This window comes from Rhinichthys klamathensis, unplaced genomic scaffold (assembly GCF_029890125.1).
Source record: "Rhinichthys klamathensis goyatoka isolate OS25496 unplaced genomic scaffold, OSU_Roscu_1.1 h1tg000107l_1, whole genome shotgun sequence".
NCBI lineage: Eukaryota > Metazoa > Chordata > Actinopteri > Cypriniformes > Leuciscidae > Rhinichthys > Rhinichthys klamathensis.
In genome coordinates, this window is record NW_026606645.1 from 966,615 (window position 1) to 987,331 (window position 20,717).

The 20,717-nt window shown below is 39.1% G+C and overlaps 1 protein-coding gene across 1 annotated transcript; it reads left to right on the forward strand.

Annotated features, from left to right (window-relative positions):
• The first annotated feature begins 773 nt into the window (after positions 1–773).
• Positions 774–15,131, forward strand: dkk2 (dickkopf WNT signaling pathway inhibitor 2). Its single transcript, XM_056253563.1, has 4 exons — positions 774–1,125; positions 11,042–11,192; positions 11,274–11,396; positions 14,516–15,131. The coding sequence occupies exons 1-4, from the start codon at positions 928–930 to the stop codon at positions 14,764–14,766; spliced, it is 723 nt and encodes a 240-aa protein (XP_056109538.1). The 5' UTR covers positions 774–927; the 3' UTR covers positions 14,767–15,131.
• Positions 15,132–20,717: the final 5,586 nt, after the last annotated feature.

Below are 20,717 nucleotides of genomic sequence, written 5' to 3' on the forward strand. Positions count from 1 at the left end.
ATTTTTTACTATTCTCTTTTTACTAAACTGTAAAAAAAAAGATCAATAAGTAGTGACAACATATGTTTTTACATTGCTTTAACTAATCAAAATAAGTTAAGCAATCTTCAACTTTTTTATGTTATACAAGATTCAACTCATTTTTAAGTCATTTTTATATAATTTAAGTTGAAATGATTTAAACATCCAAGTTGATTGTTTTAAGGCAACAGCTTTTTTACAGTATAGATAGATAGATTTGAGCTACCCCCCCCCCCCCCCCCCCCCCAACCCCCCCCCACCCAAATGCGCTCACCTTTACTCAAAATTCACTAATTATACAGTAGGCTACTATTTATAGCCTATACTTTAAATAATGCATCAGATGTAATCGGCAGACTGACTGATTGGAAATCCCATGAAATAACATATGCTTCATAGGTTCAACATATTGTCTTTAAACATCCATAACTGAACTCCAACGCAAATGTGCTCCGATGGTTCCCTGAGGTCTCTGCGAGTCCGTAGTGTGTGTGTGAACAGGGGCGCACAACATATCAGTCATCTTTTGTCAATACAGAATGGGGGCGGAGGAAACACATCCTATAAAAAGAAGGTATCCCACCACATCATGAAACGGCGGGCAGCTTCACAAACACTCGAGCAGGAATCCTCCTCTCTGCTGCCACTTTCTTTTCTTTTTTTGGTACAGCATCCCGATGCTTTAAGCTTATCCACATCTTTGTGATTTTATAATATAGCATATTAAGTAGGCTATTTTTTAACGGGTTTTTCCCCCCACTGACAGATTATTTGATGGACACTGTAGAATGGAGTTTATGCTTTTTTAAGCCAAAGTTTGGTGGTCAAAGCACCTAGTGCTGTAGGAAACATCTTATCTCCAAGAAACCAACACATTCTCATTCAGAGTAAGAAAATACTGAAAGGATGCTGAGCGTTACGCGGAGTCGGAGCTGTTGGATGTTGACGCTGATCATCGCGGTAGTGCGGATGGGAGAAACTCAAGGGACCGAGAGCAAAGCCCAGGTGAACTCCATCAAATCACTGGAGCCCCAGATCACCTCCGCTAACCGCTCCAGCGCTTCATATAGCGACATCCCGAAGAAAAGCAACATCCCCGCTCAGGTAAACCCGACACCTCGCTATCCATTTATTAGAGAGAAAAAAAAGCTAAAACCCTTCAGGCATTATTTGCCTACTTACTAAATGCATAAGGAAATCACACGTGTCACTTGTGAGCAAATTGTTCGCTGATCTTTTTAAAGGAATTTCTGTCAGTTAGCCCACTGTCTACAGTTTGTCTGAGGGACAAACCTTTTGTCCCAAATTCCTGCAGTCACAACCATTGTCCAAATTTGATTATTTCCTTGTGGTAGGCTGTATAAAAAAAAATCTATAGCCTACTAAATACACGTGACAATGTTTTGATCGCAGTCACAGAAATCGGAATATCACCACAGAGACTGTAACGCTGTAATCTTTTGCGGTTAATGAAACCTGAGATCGTTTTTTTTATATATATATATATATTTGTACATTGCACTGTAGAATTCATTTTTCTGATCTTTTGTTTTGCATTTTTTTTCATTAAAGGAATGGTTTGACAAATTGTAAATTACATTGTAGATTAGGATCTCACGTCAAGTTTAGACTTTTACTTTCCATCAAGCGCCAAAGAGAAAGGCTTGTGATATCCTGTAATGTAGGCTATAGCTCATCTATTTAGGCTAATCAATTTGTCAAGGCTCAAACATTTGTGTTATTTTAGATGGTGATCATTAAGGGAGGCTACACTATAAAACATGATCGTGATTTTAACAGTAAAAGACTGTTAAAAATGAGACCTTAAAATCCTGTTAATATGTTAACAGTAAGTTTCCTTATAGGGTGTAACTGTAATAGATCTAACCTTACATTACATGTAATTTTACTGTAAAATGCTGTTCAATTTACAGTTTTACAGAATCCCCTGCATGCCACTTCACATTTTATTATTTTTGTTGAAATAACCTAAAATGTTGCTACCTTATTTGTCATGGTAAATTTCTTGCAACCACAGCTGCCTCTTTTTTTTTTACCATAAATTTCACTGAATTTGTTTCTGGAGTGTAGCCTACAGTTTTACCTGCGTATTATACAAGTACAGATATCAGAAAGGGTTTATTGTAGGTCAGTTGAATGGTCAGTATGCTTTTGAAAGCTTTATATTTCTAGCATGGTGAATCCTGGATTCATACCAAGCTCATGCTTAATATACTTGTTTTAAGTGAATAAATTCTCAGCATGGGTAAGTCACCTACTATTACTGCAGATGAAAATCCTCTTTGCTATTTGGTTTTGGTCTTGGTTATGACTCTCATATCAGCAGTAAATATGCAGATGTTGTTTTAATTGAGAGCAGACAGAATTTATTGGAAGAAAAAGAGGAGGTGATGGGATTTTTCTCCCTCTCATATCCTCTTTGGAGTGGGAAGATCTATTCCCTGCCAGACCCTCATCTAAACAATTGCTTTCAAATATACCATCTGCATAAACGCAGGTGGTCTGGATGATCAGACCACTGCCATACATGTGGAAACCACTACAGTCCAATATTAGTTAAATGTCATGGTACATTTAGCTTCTTATCCAAATGTAGATTGCTAACAACTCTGTAGATTGCAAACAGAGCGACTGTTGTCTCATTTGGAAGTTTCCAGTTGCAGATGGTGCAAGACAGATCTAGAACGTTTTATACTCTGGGGCGACTCTATAAATCTAAAAGAATTGCGTAGGAGATTTAATTAAAATAATTAAAGATAACTTTAAAAAAAAATGCATACCCTGCTGAAGAAATAACTGCTTAAGCCAGCCTAACTTGTTCTTCTAGTCCAGGGGTAGGCAAGTTCGGTCCTAGAGAGCCGCTGTCCTGCAGAGTTTGGCTCCAACACTGAAAAAAACCTCTCCTGCCTATAGCCTTAGTAATCCTGAAGACATTGATTAGCTTGTTCAGGTGTGTTTGATTAGGGTTGGAACTAAATTCTGCAGGACAGCGGCTCTCTAGGACCGAACTTGCCTACCCCTGTGCTAGTCTAAGGTGGTTTAAGGTGCCTGACCAACTAACAAAACTCCCCTAAAACCAACCAAACCAGACTTTGGGTGTATACAAAACCAATTTAGACTGGTTTCAGCTGTTTATTTTCTGCAACAAAACCAATTTAGACTGGTTTTAAGCTGTTTGTTTTTTGCATGTAGTGTATGTTGATTAGCTTAATTTTTATGGAACAAAGGCCCTGTTTACACCTGGTATTAAGATGCGTTTTGGTCGATCGGATCACAAGACAAGGGAGACACATTCACGTTTACACCTGGTGTTTTAATCCATCTCTTTTGTCCACTTTCAACCACTTCTGTTCTGATTTCTTCGGAGGGAGATTCTATGGGCGGGTAAATGTATGTAGGTAAATAAGCTCACACGATTTACATATGAACGCAAGCATTAGCTTTCGTTTCTGCTCAGCCGGAAGACCAGCCGAATGCTGTGAGTGTGTGTTAGAAATCAGGAATGGTGAGAGAACATTGTGCTTGGTACATTTTTCGTCTTCAAACCAAACTTGGGACTCCAGCAGACAAAGTTTAAATCCCGTCTGGCGAGTGCGCTTCCCATAATGTTTACGCATTAGGTCAGTTGGTGGAGAGTAGGAGGTCTTTTTGGCTGTTTGAACGCATTCAATCACATGAGCGATTACACTACGAAAGCAATTCGGTCGAATTAGTTTTTGACTACCTCTGACTACAAGCTCAAAACGTTTTAACGCACCTGTATTTAGCATTTGTGATCCGATCGCCCAAAACGCATCTTAATACCAGGTGTAAACGGGGCCAAAGAAACTTGTAGTTGTGTATAAATTATGTAAACATAGGGTTACATCTGTTGTACAGGAAACCTTGTCAACTTTCTTGATTGCAATTGCATCTTTGAGAATTTTCTTTAGTTTTAATGCCCTCTTAAATTGGAAATTGAAAACATTTGACATCTGATTAGCCTCGTATAGACATCCTGTTTTAGTTACAACATTTCGTGATGTTGATTTTTCTTATTGCTACTTTGATAACAGATGATGCATGTTATGATATGATGCATGCTAATTTCAAGTTCCTCAATCAAAGTTATTGTTTTTTAATTCCCCCTTTGGGCGAAATTGAACAAAACTAGGCATGGATCCTCACAATAAGCTGTTGTCAAAGTTTAATTAACTTTGGACTTTGCCGCACCCAAACATTTTATTGAATTTTATTTGGAAAAAGCACTGACAAATTAAAAACATCTTTTGTTAGCTGTTTGATATATGTGAATTAACAGTCTGGGAAGAGTTAGTTCATTATGATCGAATTTTTCCAGACATCACACATCATCAGCCCGTTTCATGCAATGCAGAGTTAGACAGACATCAGTCACCGAGCACCGCAACCGAAACACCAGCCGCCTTTTACAGTTCCTCCTGAACCAAAACGACCAGCTTATGCTGCGTTTACACCATACCTGCTGTAATTTGGAAGAGATGGAAACCCGTGACGTTATACTCAGAGGGGTTCGTGACTCAAATGTATGCGTTTCACTATCAACGACAAAATGAATCTGCAGCAGTCAAGTGGTACAGGTCAGAGCTCTTTAAGTAGTTTGTTCATTATTATTGTAATGTTATTTGCTTTGAGACATGAGGTAGTTTAATGCCGTCTCTCGTGATGTGGAAGGTTATATGAGGGTGGGGTCTTATGCTTTCAAAGCTAACTTGCTATTGTTAGCGGCTCCAAAAATCACCTACCCTTTTAAGGTAAGAACTACAATTCAAATGACCTGAAGAAAAATAGGGAATTAGCCATATAAGTTCTGCAGGTGACTCATATAGTGACTGAATATCTCTAAAAGATTGAATGGTGGCACTCAGAAGTGTGCCTGAATTTAATTTGCCATGATGTCCTAGTAGTCACTTGTCCTACATTTTTCTTTCCCATCTGGGCGAGCTGTCTAAAGAATGCTTTACATTTTTATATGTCATTACACAGCTGCTGAAATGTTTCCTCTCAAGTCCTCTAACTCTCTAACGCTCAAGGATATGGTGAAGATTATAACACAAGCTCCCAATAAATCTCCCACACTGGCGTACTCCCAAGTGCTGCAAATTAGGCAGGCAAGAGAAACGGCCACCCAGTTTCATACATCCGTCCTAACGGAGACAAGCCGAAATCGGTTCGCCGTTTCGTGCTATAAGTAAAGCTGGCCTGTAGCCATGATGGAAGAGTTTTATTAGTAGCAACAACTTAATTAAAATGTGTCTGATGAAACTCATGTCAGATGTTGGCTTGATGTTGTCCACAAATCACCAACAAACCGAAGTCGCTCACTTTAGACGCTTAAGAGTAAATTTTCAAGGGGGGTTAATGGTGGTTTCCAGTTGTGGGCAACCCAAAAAGAAGGATATTGGGATTGGCAGAACTTGTTCACCACATTAACCTCTCGACTAGAGGGGAAGAGGCTAGTATTCTGCATGAACACGAGCGCTGTTTCACATCAGTGCCGCAGCTTTGGGACTTTTAGCTTTTCCTCTTATTTAATTTGACGCTGAGGTTCCGTTAACGAGTAGGAGCGGGACGGGGGATTGTTTGGGTCTGGCTTGTAAAGAGGCGAGGTGGGTCGCCCTCTCCTGCTCCCTCTGAGGTTAAGTGACTGTTTAGTGATGCTAACGAGCTGAGAGAGTGAAATAAAACAGGCAGAGGTGTGGCGGCTTTTTAGCGCTAACCAGGCTAATCATCTGGATTTTACTTTCTTTGAGGAACTAGACAGCCTAGAAGGTATAATGACCATGAGTTTCTGAACCACGATTTCATTTGCCAAGGCATGATGCCGCATTTCTGTAGCATTCCCAGAATTCCATGGATGTAACGGTTAGCATCCAGTTAGCCATGCTAATTGAAAAATTACAAGAACAGAACAATATTACTAAAACTAAAGCTGCCCCGCTAAACACCAGCTTCACCTGGTTGTGAGTCAAGCTAGACCCGCTAAAGACCAGCTTGGCCAGGCTGGAAGACAGACTTAAACCAGCTAAGATCAGCAAACCAGCTTAGGATGGTTTTCTCAAAGATTTAGCTGGTTTATGAGGTGACATTGTATTGTCATTGTATTCTGTGGCAGCACAACAAAGATAAATTACACCGCATTTGTTAGGGTTTTTATTGCACTTGCGCTAGTCTTTATTGGGAAGTAGAGAAAAATAAAATTACACAACATGGATGTTTTATTGTGACAAAAATATACCCATCACATAATTAAGTAGGAACTCGTATTCCCACAGCCTCCATATTTGTCAATAATGCCTTTAAGGGTTTGCTACAGATATGTTTTGAGTGCTGGTGAGATTAGCCTTCACTTGCTTTCCTGTGCAATCTGATACACAGGGCCATGCCCTTTGAGGGTGGATAAGGTTTGTTTGTTCAGTGACATAGTTTATTTTACTCTTGAAAACCCTCTCAATTCACTAACACCATTCATGGTGTCAGATGTCAGCTTTGCTTTTGCAAGGTCAAGTTAAGCTAGGCCCCGGGGCCCTAGAGGAACATGTGTGTGTGATACATGGGTTTTATGTGTGGAAACCCTATCACGATAGTCTTTGAGTCTTGCATTCCTATAGTATAGATGAAGAAGATTATTTTGTAAACTGTTGTGTACACAATATTTACTTTATAAGCTCAAAGCTAGTTGATAAAGAATTTGTATTTGTTGCAGATTTTTTTATTTATTATTTTCTTATATTTTCCTATTTATTTTTTTAATTATATACAATATATATATACATATATCATACGAATTATATAAATTATTTAACTTTTTCCATTTATAATACATATTTATTTAAAATAAAATGTAAAATTATTTATATAATTAGTTAAATATATGCATATATATGACATCAAATATAAATTATGTATAAATTAATATTGTATATGTATATAATTATACATATTATATAAATAAAATATATATATATTATATTTGAAGTCAAGTTTATTATTTAATGTTTTTAAAGTTATGCTATTTTCTTTTCTTGTGTAAACCACAAATATTACAGTATTTCCATCTATCTATCTGATTATATATATATCGTGTAAATTAATCAATTTGACAGCACTGATATAGCCTAAATAAAGTTTTTTTTAAATAAAAAATAGACTGCAATATTTTTCAGCCAGTTTACAAATCTGCCTGCTAAAGTACTGCATGCTTATCGGTTGCTACTCGCTAGATAAGACGTGACATAGTCTGGGTATTACCTGATATAAATCCTTGAATGCTATATTGGAGGCATGAGGGAGAATACAGATAGGGAGATGTTTTTCAAAGGCATGGCACATTTAGTCTTCAAAGTCCGCTTTTTTTTTGCTAGCATGTGAGCGGTGACACAGGGGCCAGTGGGCATCCCTCATCGCTGTCTGTCTCTGAGCTTATCATCTCGACACTTATCTCACACATGAACGTATGGGAGGAATAAAAACAGACTGTGGAATCAATGAGGGATGAGGATCAACGAGTCGTATCCAAGCGCTGGCCGGGTCATTAAAATCCTGATGTGATGACGTTGCCAGATTATGTGCAGACACGTCTATGTGTCTACATTGGCTCTGGTGGTTTATGGGATGCTATGGAGAGAAGGGTATGAGATGCGGGTGAGTCTTGCAGCTTTGGAATCAAAATTTGTCTCATCCACTTCGCATCTTCAAGTTGACATGATTTAGCCGGAAATCTGAGAATGTTTTACGTCTAAGCACATAATGTAACCGAACTGAATAAGGGGGTGTTTACTACATTCATTCATCCACTAATGCACTGCACTCAATAACTTTCTAATGATGCGGCGAATGAATACTGAATTTTGAGGTCAGTAACTTTTTAGTATTTAAACATTTAATGGGCTTCATTCGTTCCTCATTCCTCTCGTGAATGTATCGTTGGTGGTTTGGCTGGGTTTCATCATGTGTTTTCAATGTTACCAATTTTGTTACTAAAGGAAGGTTGCCCTGAGGTCTGTCGATCTACTAAACAGAATAATTTCTTTTGTTATTAGATATTGAGATATCCCTCCCCCCCCCCCCCCCCCCTCTCTCAGACCACATGTTTTGCATTTGACGCTAAACTGAAGATTGTTACGGGTAATGTAAAGCGTTTCTTCACTGGCTGGTTTCTTTTCATGAGTTTGTGATTTGTATAATGTCTTGTCAAGGTCTCCGTCTCATCCGTTTTATCTTATATTAAGGTCATTTAGCCTTATAATAAGGAGCCGGGTCTGGTTTGCTGATTTTGGAGGGGTTTGGCGCACCTAGACCAATTCAAACCAGTTTAGCCTGGCCTAACTTGATTATAACTCAAAGGTACGCTAATATAAAACACATATTAGACAATTTATCAATGTACTGTTATGTACTATTAATGCAATGATTCAAATTGCATTACAACTTTTCAGTTTAACCACATAAAAATCATGGTTTATGTGCGTCATTCTGGTTTGGTTTATGTTATCCTCTTGAGCATACACATATATATTGTATATTATATTTTGATTATCCTAATGTCTCTGTTTTTCAGAGAAATTAATCCATAATGTATAATGTCCGCAGATACAAACAACTGGTGTCATATTGCAAATCAATTATGGATTGTAGTGGAAATGAACTCCCCGGTATTAAGATTACTGTAATTTTGTTACAGTGTTTGTCTTGTTTTAGTTAAGTGTCCATCAAATGCACTTTACAGAATCTCGCCGGAAGTATTCAGTCATCATAATACTTTTCGCTAACTGTTTCATGAATACTGTGAATTCAGACATGCTACTCGTCTTACTACTGTTTTCCCCCTGCTATATAGCATGGAAGTAGGCATATTCAGATGCGGGGTTTGTTCGTTTTAATTTGTTGTTTTGCATGTTGTTTCATCCATAATTTCCAGCTGTCACATTAAAGATGAAATATAGCTGGCGACAGGGATGAGGGATAGTTGATACTGGGGATCCAGAGTTGGAATAATCAAAACTAATAAATTGTAATATTTTCTGTTCCTGACTATTTGATGGCATCATTATCCTCTTATTTCATTTTAATGTTTGTGACCAGAATTGACATTAACTTTTTTTTGCTCACCAGCCACTTTGGCTAGTGATTTTCCAAAGTTATTAACCTCTCAGCATTGTCACTGGCCACATATTGACATCGATACCATAGGGAAAAATTTCCATATAGATATTTTTAACATTATCTCCTAATTTGGCAGTATGTATATTAGGCTGCTGTCACTTTAAGACCTGACACACAGATCCATTATACTGTTACACTTGCGTTTTCCCTCTCAACTGTTTACGGTCAGTTAAAACATAACTGACTGTGTTTATGTAAATACTCACCAAGACTGGCATTTTGACATTATTTTGTGTGTATTTGACGCAATAAGTAGCAAAAAATAACTCAATTTAGTGCTGAGAGGTGGCTTTATGTGCCGCACTTCGGGTGTGAGCACAAAATCTGCGGGAATGAGTAAGATTATGCGCAATAAGTGCAATCCCACGCCGAAATTCAAGCCCTGTAACGCCAACAATATTTATCTGGAGCAAATGAAAGGAGTGAGTGAGTGGAGGCGGGTTTGTGTGTAACTCGCTGTCGGAGAGATAAGAGAGTGAGAAAGCGTAGCTAGCTGGTATCATGTATCTATTCTGTGGAAAATGAGTATTGGAAGCATTTCAGATATTTCAGTATTGAAAAATCAATATTTTTGACAACATTGCACTTAGTTCATTATTTCAGATGCCTGTTTGAAAGACTACAATTTAGTGCTGCACGATTAATCATATCGCAATCGCGATGTCAAGCCTATGCGATTATATGACGCAAAATACTGCGATTTTATATGAAATAAACAAATTAGGGCTGTTAACGCAGCATCTGTTATTTTTTGTCATCCTTTGTCTAGTGTTACATGATCCCGCTCTTATTCATGCGAATGCTTTAACCATTCAGCGAGACAAGTCAAAATTAGAGCGCGCTGCCTGTGAATGTCCTGACTGAAAGACGCGCGCCAGTATCATGCGCGTGCACAGACCGCGGCCAGAATACAGTTCTCTTTCCGCTTGAAGTGAACGAACAATAACACACACAGTTATGCCAAAATATCATTTGTCGAGTGTCTTCATAACATAAGAGCAGTCTTATGATGGTCGTCGTCGTAAAGAGTTGTGAGAAAATAAGGCGCGTGTGAGATCCGCGTCTCTGTCAGCAACTCTTAAAGGGCCAGCATCCAATAATGCTTTCTGTCAGTAATCCAATAATGCTTTCTGTTAATCAAAGAACAAAGGGAACAGAGAAAAACACTCACTGCTCTTGACCAAAGAACTTGTGTAGCTTTAAATAGGATTTTAGTACATATAATTTATAATTTATGTTGCGCAGACTGTTTGATAACTTTATTCAATTTCTGTATGTCCTACCTGTTAGACAGGAAGAGCACAGGTAAATATGACATTTATTATGGGTTTATGTGAGGATTGTTTGAAGTTCACTTAAATTAAAATTAAATTAATTCCTATTGATCATTTAGTTGTTGTTGCTAGTTTGAGTTGAGAAATACACATTTCAGAATTATCACTAATCTGTGTGTGCATTTTGCTTTAGAACCAAGCAAGTTGACTCATGAAACCATTTGTTTATTATATCGCAATCGCATATCGCAATATTGACCTCAATAATCGCAATTGAAAAATGTATATATTATGTATAAAATTCAACCTGACAAAGTGGCTAGCAGGAGTGACTGCATTACACGGGTTGGCGGGTGTTAATGTCAAGCACTGTTCGTGACCTGTTTTTGAGAGACATCAATTTGACAGACTATATACACAATCATCACCCTTAATTCCTACTAAGGAATGTGTAAAGGCTCACTCTTTTATACTTCAAACGAGTGTTGAAAACAGGGTTTGGTGGAGAAGAAATGGACCTGATCTGTGTTTCTCATTCTCAGGGGTATCCATGCAGCAGTGATAAAGAGTGCATGGTGGGAACTTACTGCCACAGTCCCCAACACGCCCCGTCCCGCTGCCTCACCTGCCGCAGGAGAAAGAAGCGTTGCCATAGAGACAACATGTGCTGCCCTGGAAACCGCTGCAGCAACTGTACGTTCTTCTGTTGATTTCCCAGTGTCTTTATACTAACTTGGGGGGAATTTACAATGGATTTCTTCTGTCATTCCTTAGATATCTGCATCCCCATCTCAGAGAGCTTGCACAAATCACCTATGGAGGAGCACAACACGCTTCCTATCAAAGACAAAGGCTGGAGGAAGAACGGCAAAGCTCAGGCCAAGATCTCTCTCAAAGGTGAGGAACTGACAAAGGCGCAAATGGAGAACCATGTTTTTTTTTTTTTGACAAACTTTCCAATTATCCATTTTCCCTGGAAAACAGTCACTGTGTATCCTGAGTTCAGGAAGTTGCATATGATTTCAAGCATGTGCTTTTCTGTCTGGTGTTGTGTGCTGTTCGTATCAGACTGTGGGCGGTCTGTGGCCATCTGAGACTGAGAGTGTTTCATATTCATACTCACTTATGAACAATGTCTGCAATGAGTTGATTCACTGGATGTGGTTACATGCATGTGTTGAGGGGGACAGCGGCCCACAACTACATGCAGCTCGTATATCTTGAAGATTTAACCACAGCGGGAGGCCTGTGTGGGAAGGATCACGATGCCGTTTCCTCACCTCTGTATTCTCGCCTCAGTAACACGGCGGCTCAGTCACGCTCTCAAACTGAAATTAAACCACACCAGATTTAGACTGAGCCATTTGAGGCACACTAAATGTTGTACCGACTGCCATTTCGACTAAATATGGACTAAACAAAAGACGATGGCAACTTTCATTTCATGCCAACTTTAACCAGCTCTGTTTCTAATTTTGGACAAGTGAACAACCATTGGAAAATTGCTTTGCATTTGTTTGTAAGTAGATCTATATCAGTCGCAGTGACGTATTTGGTTGCACTTTGTTTTCTGATTTCACTTGAACGTTGCGGAGAATATTTGCATGGGCGACAGATAGGTCGAGTGTGCGTAAGATTCGCCTTGGACTGGGTCTGACATAGAGTGGTGCAGGTGTGACATCACTTTGTAGGCCAAAACGCGGGAGCGAGTTAGCATTTTAGCACTTCCGGTTCCATCGTCCCAAAGTCAATGGGTTTTTAAAATGGGATTTTGGTTAAAAGGCTGAAATAAGGACTGTGGTGAACACAAGCTCAAGACACTTTCACGTTTTATTCAATGACATAAAATACATCAGTAGTAGTACCCCACTCGGGATATTTTGAAGCTGTTTCTTGTCTTGAAAAAGTGGTTAAATGGGACTGTCAAGGAGATTAAATGTCATCACGCCGAAAAGGTAAACTCAGTCCGCTTTTACAGCCTTACGGAGCCCCCCTAGTCCCACTTTGTCAAAAAAATTTATTATAACTATCTCGTGGCCTCAAGATAAGTAACTCGTGGCCTCAAGATAGTAACTCGTGGCCTCAAGATAGTAACTCGTGGCCTCAAGATAAGTAACTCGTGGCCTCAAGATAAGTAACTCGTGGCCCCTCAAGATAAGTAACTCGTGGTCTCAAGATAGTATCTCGTATTTAAAAACGTACACACCCAACTCAGAAACCTACGGATGGTACCTATGGTTTACCAAGTAACTAGCCATAAGTTCTGGCCATGGTTGTAATTTGGGCTACTGTTTTGTAATCGGACATACTCTGTTTTTGCATACTACATCGAGCACAGCTTATCACACTTAGGCCCCGTTTACACGAGAACGATTCCGGGTGAAAACGTAAAAATATTTTATCGGATGTGCCTTTCGTTTACACGGCAACGGCGTTTTGGGGACTTAAAAAGGCAAAAAAGTGAAACCACCCTCCAGAGTGGAAATCTCAAAAACGCGCCATGGTCGCGTTCCCGTCTAAACGGTAAAAACGCAAATCTGCTCACGGTGGCTCTCATCGCGTACGCGTTTACGTCACAGGCATGCGCCAGTACAGGAAAATAACAACCAACATGTCAGATTATTTCCATACGTCGGACCTTCAAGTTGCCCTAGCAGCTCTGAAAAACATACAAGAGTCTTTTCAGCAGTTGTACAAAATATTCTAAGATATTGGTGTTGTTATGTGGCAGTACTTCACATTGCCACCTAGCCACCTGGAGTGCATACTACATCGAATTTCACACACTTTTGCGTCACCATATGCACGCGGATTTCCCAACCATAAGGGCCGTTACATATGGCGCTTTTCCATTACCAGTACCAGCTCGACTCGACTCGACTCGACTCGCCTTGGCTCGCCTCAACTTGGCTCACTTTTCGTTCCGTTTTCCATTGCAGAAAGTATCGCCACAAATAGTACCCGGTCGTCATAGCGACGCCTTTCGTTCCTCGTTGCCCCATCAAGCTCTCGCTGGATCCTCTCTTCGGCAACCAAACAAAGGAATGTCTGCACCTCCTCGTTTGACCACGGCATATTCTTCCGAGTTGCCATAATAATAGTAGTAAGTTTAGTAACTATCTCTGGCCAAACTATTTAAAAATGGCGGGGTTATTCTGGATACTCCATCTGGCGCGTGCAATGATGACGCAGATTCTCTGTGACCAATCAGCAGTCGGCATTGTTTTCACGTCACATTTTAGTATCGCCTCAGCTCGCCTCAGCTCGCTTAGAACCTCGCCGGAGGTGGTACGAAAAAAAGTACCCGAAAGCAGGTACAGGTACAACTTTTACACAGTGGAAAACCAAACAAAGGCGAGTCGAGTCGAGTCGAGCCGAGGCGAGCTGGTACTGTGTAGTGGAAATGCGCCAATAGTCAACGCGAGCGACGCGAGCTACACGCTCCTTTTCATAGTACACAAGCAGGCGATGCGTGAAATGCAATACACCGATCGCGCAACAGGGGGTAGTAGAGTCTAGAGTCGGGTCACGTGATATTCAGATCAAAATGGCAACTGAAGGGGAGTGCATATTGCTGATTTTATATCGGCAGCAATAAAACAAGCTCACATAACTTTTCCTCTTCGCCCGCCATTGTATTCAAATCGTCTTCTTCTGTTAACATAATAATATACTTTTTTATGTACATTACTTGCAATGTCGCCCCCACCGACAACGCATAGTATTGCATGCATCGGCGCGTCGCGTATCAAAAACTAGGATGACACATTTGGCTACGCATCAACGCATAATGGCGGCCGAAGCGTAGCGATGTGTAGCCTTGCGCACGCGTATGCGTACCGATGCGTTGACTATGTAAGGGCCCTAACGCTCGTCTAAAATCAGAATAAAAAGTGATAACGCAACGCCCCTTTTGCGTATTTCTCTTCAGATCGTTTCCGTGTAAACATAGCCTTAGCATTCTGCGCTTCAGTTTGAGCTCCAGAAATGGCACTGACGTCTCCCTTCACCCGCAGGTCACGAGGGCGACCCTTGCCTGCGCTCGTCCGACTGCTCGGAGGGCTACTGCTGCGCTCGCCACTTCTGGACCAAAATCTGCAAGCCTGTGCTGCGGCAGGGCGAAGTTTGCACCAAGCAGCGCAAGAAAGGCTCCCACAGCCTGGAGATCTTCCAGCGCTGTGACTGCGCCAAAGGACTCGCCTGCAAGGTATGGAAAGACGCCACCTCCTTCTCCAGGTCCAGGCTGCACGTGTGCCAGAGGATCTGAGACGGGAGGCCCCTGGAAAACAAGACGCACCTTGGGGCCCCTGCGTCCCTCTGGGGGAGGAGCGGGCGAGGGCTCCTTTCTCCAGGACTTACTCAGCTGTGATAAAGGGAGAGATACAGATGAATGTGTGCCAGAACAGGGTGGGAACGAGCCGATATGGTGGACGCTCAGCCGTAGCCGTACCCCGTGCTTCTTTTCAAGATTATTTGCTGGAGGTTTATTGATCTACAAGCCATATTTATCACTGATGTGTTTGACGCAAGCGCTGGCGTATTTCGGTATGCCTGTGCTGTGTCATTTTAGTATCATTTTCAATGCTCTGATTTGGTTTTTTTTTTTTTTTTTTTGGCACTAAATATTTCATGCACATATGATAGTTTTTTTTTCCACAGCATAACCACTAAGATATTAACTAGGTTTTTTGGTTGCATTATTGCAGACTTTGATTTCTCGATTGCTAATAACTGTGTGGAGAGCAATTTTAATGTTTAGTTGTCTCTGTTTCTAAATTTCAGACATCTGCCCTTCTGAAAGTGCACTTTGAGTTTTCTTGTATAAAAAATGATCTGAAATGTGTACATAACAACACCCAAACAGAAGAACGATAGTATGTTGTCAAGGTAGCCACACACTAGTAATGCATTAGCCTGAAAAATATGATCATTAGTTCAGATTTACTCAATAGATAGCATTTTTATTCTGTCAGAAATACTAAATCGGTTCTGATTATCAAGGGAAGTTGTTTACAGTTTTGAGTGCTGTACAGTGAATGTGCAGATGCTTTTATGATTATGGCATCATGAATCATAGTCCGTACTTTTGGTTTGTAAAATTCCACACCACGTTTTAGCTAGAGTAAAAAGAATAATAATTCAAATCTAATAAGCTCTTATATTGTAAATAAAATGCAAAATTGTCGAAATGTATTTAAGAAGCAGTTGTATATCATGTATATATTGGTAAAAAGGAACAGATGGGGGAAATAAAGTAGCGTAAAGAGACATTAAACACTTTTTACTTTCAACTTACTGTCTGTCATAGCATGGTGTGAGATCATTTCCTCAAGCTCTGTTTTACACCGCAGATGAAAATCCCCACGCAGAACTATTTCTATTAAATTATTTTCAAAATACGTTTCTTCACAGAGCTCATGTTGTGTATTTGTTTAATGTCTGATTTCCTGGGTTAGTCCTTAACTTTGTTCCTGTTGTAACAGTGATGTTATGTCTCATTGTGTATTTACAGTGATTTAAACAGATTAAAGAATGTATTTTGTATTACAAGCATTTGTCTGCTCTCGTATTTTCAGCTCTGAACCGAACCGCTTCTGATTTTCTCTAATACAGCCTGAGGTGAGAAACTTAAGAAGACACAATTGAATTTGTAAGATTGATATTAACCAGCAAAGACATATGCCTTGAAAAAAAAAAAAATATATATATAGCCTGAAAAATGCATGATTTGTGTTAAGAAACAAATAATATAAGCTAATATAATATACTACAGTTGTAGTCAGATTTGCATGGCTAACACATGCTGCCCGAGAGGCATTTCAAAGATGGCCGCCGAGTAAAACGACTCGAGTGAGGGACTTTGCTTGATACTGTGATGGATTGATGTATAAATGTGATTTATTGTGTTTGCAAAGACTTTGTTAAAGGGTTATTTCACCCAAAAATGAAAATTCTCTCATTAATTACTCGCCCTCATGTCGATCCAAACCCATAAGACTTTTGTTCATCTTCAGAAAACAAATGAAGCTCTTGATGAAATATGAGCCAGTTCTGTACTCTCCATTGACAGCTACTTTAATGCTTCAAAAAGTTCATAAAAAGATCACTAATCCATATGAATCAGGCGGTTTAGTCCAAATTTTCTGAAGAGACATGATCGCTTTACATGATGAACAGATTTAATATAGGCTTTTATTCACATTTAAACATTGATCAGCGAACATAAACAGAAGCTCAAACACGAGAATTGTGCAACACGAGAATGAACCTCATTGGTTCTTGCACGTCAAGTAAGTATGCCTTAGCTTCCGTTTACCACAACTGGTGTGTGATAGGATGAATGTTTATATGTGAATAAAAGCCTAAATTCAACCTGTTTTTCATATAAAGTGACCGTGTCTCTTCAGAACTTCAGAATTTGGACTAAACCACTGAATCCATATTTTTTGAAGCGTCAAAGTGGTAGTTAAGTATAGCTGTCAATTGAGGGACAGAGATGTCTCAGAGTTTATCAAAAAGACCTTCAGTTGTGTTCCTAAGATGAACGAAAGTCTTACGGGTTTGGAACGAGAATGACAGAAAAGGGGCGAGTAAATGGTGACAGAATTTTCAATTTTGGGTGAACCAACCCCCTGAGGCATCATAAGGTAAATGTCAGATTGCTTACATTTTGTAATTACTGTATTTTACCTTCTCATAAGTCATTTACGAAGCTGTCAGCGTTCTGTGATTAAGTCTCAGTGGTTTTATACGTTTTGCATTTCTATGACGTTATTTGTGATGACATTTATTAGCTAATACACTTAAGGCTCTTTATGTTGAAAATAAGCAGCTTACATGCATTTTCCCTTTCTTCTCAACGGCCGTTTCACGATTAGCTTAACGGCCATAAGTCTAACATGTCAATAAAACGTGAAGACTGAGTCCTGTGTTTCTGGCAGACAGGTTACGAGTAGACGAAAGAATATAAAATGTCTAAGGCCGTTAACATGACAAACCACGAACAAAGCTGGAGCGGCCCATTTAATGCTCGACTTATAAGACTTGATGTTGTTCAAAACTAAAACTAAAAGTGCATGTGCAAATGTTTGGTTTGTTAATTGTTCACACTTCATCAGAGCTGTAAATCACAGGCTTTATAAAGTAGACCTCATGGCGTAAATCATGCTATTGTATGTATGAAGGTTCATTTCACATAAATAAAGGTTAAATGGGAGTATTTTGGTCAGTCGTATATTTTAGCCAGAATTTTTTACCCCCCCCCCCCTCCCCTCCCCTTTTTCCTCCCCAAAATGTTCAGTAACACCTTCTTTGCATTAGAATCCACATGTCGAGGGTCATCGCTATAATTCAAAGGACCTGGGAATTTCTTGGAGTGTGTGAGATTGTGATGAATATGATAAAAAGTCAAATTGGAAGAAATGCCTTTAGACATCTAATAGAGTTGCATGTGGCAGCTCTACAAACATTGCGCTTTACTTCTTTCATCAGCGGAACGATTTGATTGCTTTCATTGGAAGTGTTGAAATAACAGGGACTTTCCACATTCATTCCTTAAAACCTTGTGAGTGCAGCGCATAAAATGTATGCTTACATATTTCTTTTAGATTTTCTATTTTAAACGGATCAAATGTTGTCCTAAAAAACAATTGGTCATAGTGATCTAGGGCTATAGTGAAAATCATTCTGAGCGGTTTATTTTTATGGACCATTAAATGACCTTTAGCGTCTGATGTTGCAGCCCATAATAAATCATTTTCTCCATTTTTTTTTTGGACAGTCTAGAGGCACAACCTGTAATAATTATGAAATACTAGCTTTTCAGCTCATGGTCAACCAAGTCGTGCTGTCCAGGCGTTTGTATTATATTTCACATGTGTTTTGAATTCTAAATAATGACTTGTGTCTTAGGCATTGGGTGGGCTTTTGGGACCAATAGGTAAGCATTGTTCTTTGTTGCGGCTGTCTATTAGCTCGGATTTATAAAAAGGTAGAAATTCTTTGAAAAGTCCCTTGATGGTCGTTGAACCTCAAATCCGAGGTTGAAATATAATGCTGACCAAAGCTCTTTTTTTGAACACCAAAGCTGATGAGAATGAAAGTTCGTAACAGTCGGCCACCCACTCGCACAGAGCAGCAGCCATAATCTGCTAATTGGTTCATAGCGATGACTGCGGCCCAAAGCGGCTCTCTCCTCCGAGACAAATGTGTCATCGTAATCCAACACAGTTGTTAGCGTTGGCCCTCCGTGTGACTGTGCATGTGCCAACAGGCTTCAGTGTCGTGTTGACGGATGGAGGGCCCTGGTGGTGTGCCCGAGGTAGCATGTGGCACACTTTCCTGGACATCAGATGTGGAATAATTAAAGTCAAGGCCACACAGACACTGGGGTGGCAGATGAGACCCCACCTAATACTGGGAAAAATCACTTTCTTTGTGTCAGCTGTGATTTTTTTTGAAACTTTTTTCCCTTTTGGCCCTTTGGGAGATTTTGCAAGCTTGGTTCGAATGTACATCGGTTGCATGAGAGCTGCAGCTCAATGTGTGCTATATTTACATTTTTGTTTATAAACTTCAAATTATCGCATTTTCATTTTCTACACTGACTTGACATCTGTGGCTGAAATCACAAAGATATTAAAGTTATATTCACAGATAAATTCAAGATGTATTTTGTATTTTGACTGACCATTTAAGATTTAATAAGAAAGATGCTTACAGAATGCATACCCATGTGCAACACATATTACGACCAAAATGTTTTTAAAATATAGGAAACATATTTGTTGTAAACAGAGTGGCAAAAAATATATTCAACCTTAAATCTTCAAATGCTGAAATCTGTAATAAAATGCTTTTTGTTTATATTTTTAATTTAAATATATATATATATATATATATATATATATATATATATATATATATATATATATATATACATTCATTTAAGTTTAATATTTTTATACATATGTCTGAGAATATCATTTCTGCCTTATAGGTAGGTTTACATTTTCGATGGATGGATGCTGTAGATATATATACTGTAGATAGATAGATAGATAGAGACAGACAGACAGATAGTTAGATAGATACTGTAGATAGATAGATACTGTAGATAGATATACTGTGTAGATAGATAGATAGATAGATACTGAGATAGATAGACAGACAGATAGATAGATACTGTAGATAGATATACTGTAGTAGATAGATTTACAGACAGACAGACCGACAGATAGATAGATAGATATACTGTAGATAGATAGATAGATAGAAACTGAGATAGATAGATAGATACTGTAGATAGATAGATAGAGACAGACAGACAGAGAGACAGATAGATAGATAGATAGATAGATAGATACTGTAGATAGATAGATACTGTAGATAGATAGATAGAGACAGACAGACAGACAGATAGATAGATACTGTAGATAGATACTGAGATAGATAGATAGATAGATAGATAGATAGATAGATAGATAGATAGATAGATAGATAGATAGATAGATACTGTAGATATACTGTAGGTAGATAGATAGATAGATAGGTAGATAGATAGATACTGAGATAGATAGATAGATAGATACTGTAGATAGATAGATAGATACTGTAGATAGATAGATACTGTAGATAGATAGATAGATACATAGATAGATACTGTAGATAGATAGACAGACAGACCGACACAGATAGATAGATAGATAGATAGATAGATAGATAGATAGATAGATAGATAGATAGATAGATAGATAGATATTTACTATGACCTTGTTAAAACTGGAATTCTGTCCACCTGAGTTTCAGTAAAAGACTCAGAGTTTCCATTCTTTTCTTTTTCTACTCTACTATGACATAAGCCATATTTCATATGATTTTTAAATCATTTCAATCAGGCCAAACCTACCACATGCACAGAGGCCAAGAAACGGGTCATAATTGTTTCAGAGTTTATCCAAACACACCGGCTGCAAAATGCCAGTCCCTTATTTCTGGAGCACATCCTGGTGAAACAATCCCTCATTACCCCACAACACGGAGAACCCGTCACACTGCCAGGCAGGAATTCCAAGAAGTCGTGTACCTGTCATAATGCAAGACAAAATGTTACAATTGGGAGAATTTATGAGACAATCTGTCATCATTAGATTGACCAGATCTTTGGTTTTGCTGTATTTAAACCAGTGCCAGCTGGGAATTCGGATTTCTCGCAAACAG

Bases quoted from the DNA above. Each gene is read 5' to 3' on its own strand.
- dkk2 (XM_056253563.1), top strand. From the start codon at position 928: ATGCTGAGCGTTACGCGGAGTCGGAGCTGTTGGATGTTGACGCTGATC. The intron at 1,126-11,041 runs GTAAACCCGACA...TCTCATTCTCAG, and splicing joins AAAGCAACATCCCCGCTCAG to GGGTATCCATGCAGCAGTGA. The intron at 11,193-11,273 runs GTACGTTCTTCT...GTCATTCCTTAG, and splicing joins TGGAAACCGCTGCAGCAACT to ATATCTGCATCCCCATCTCA.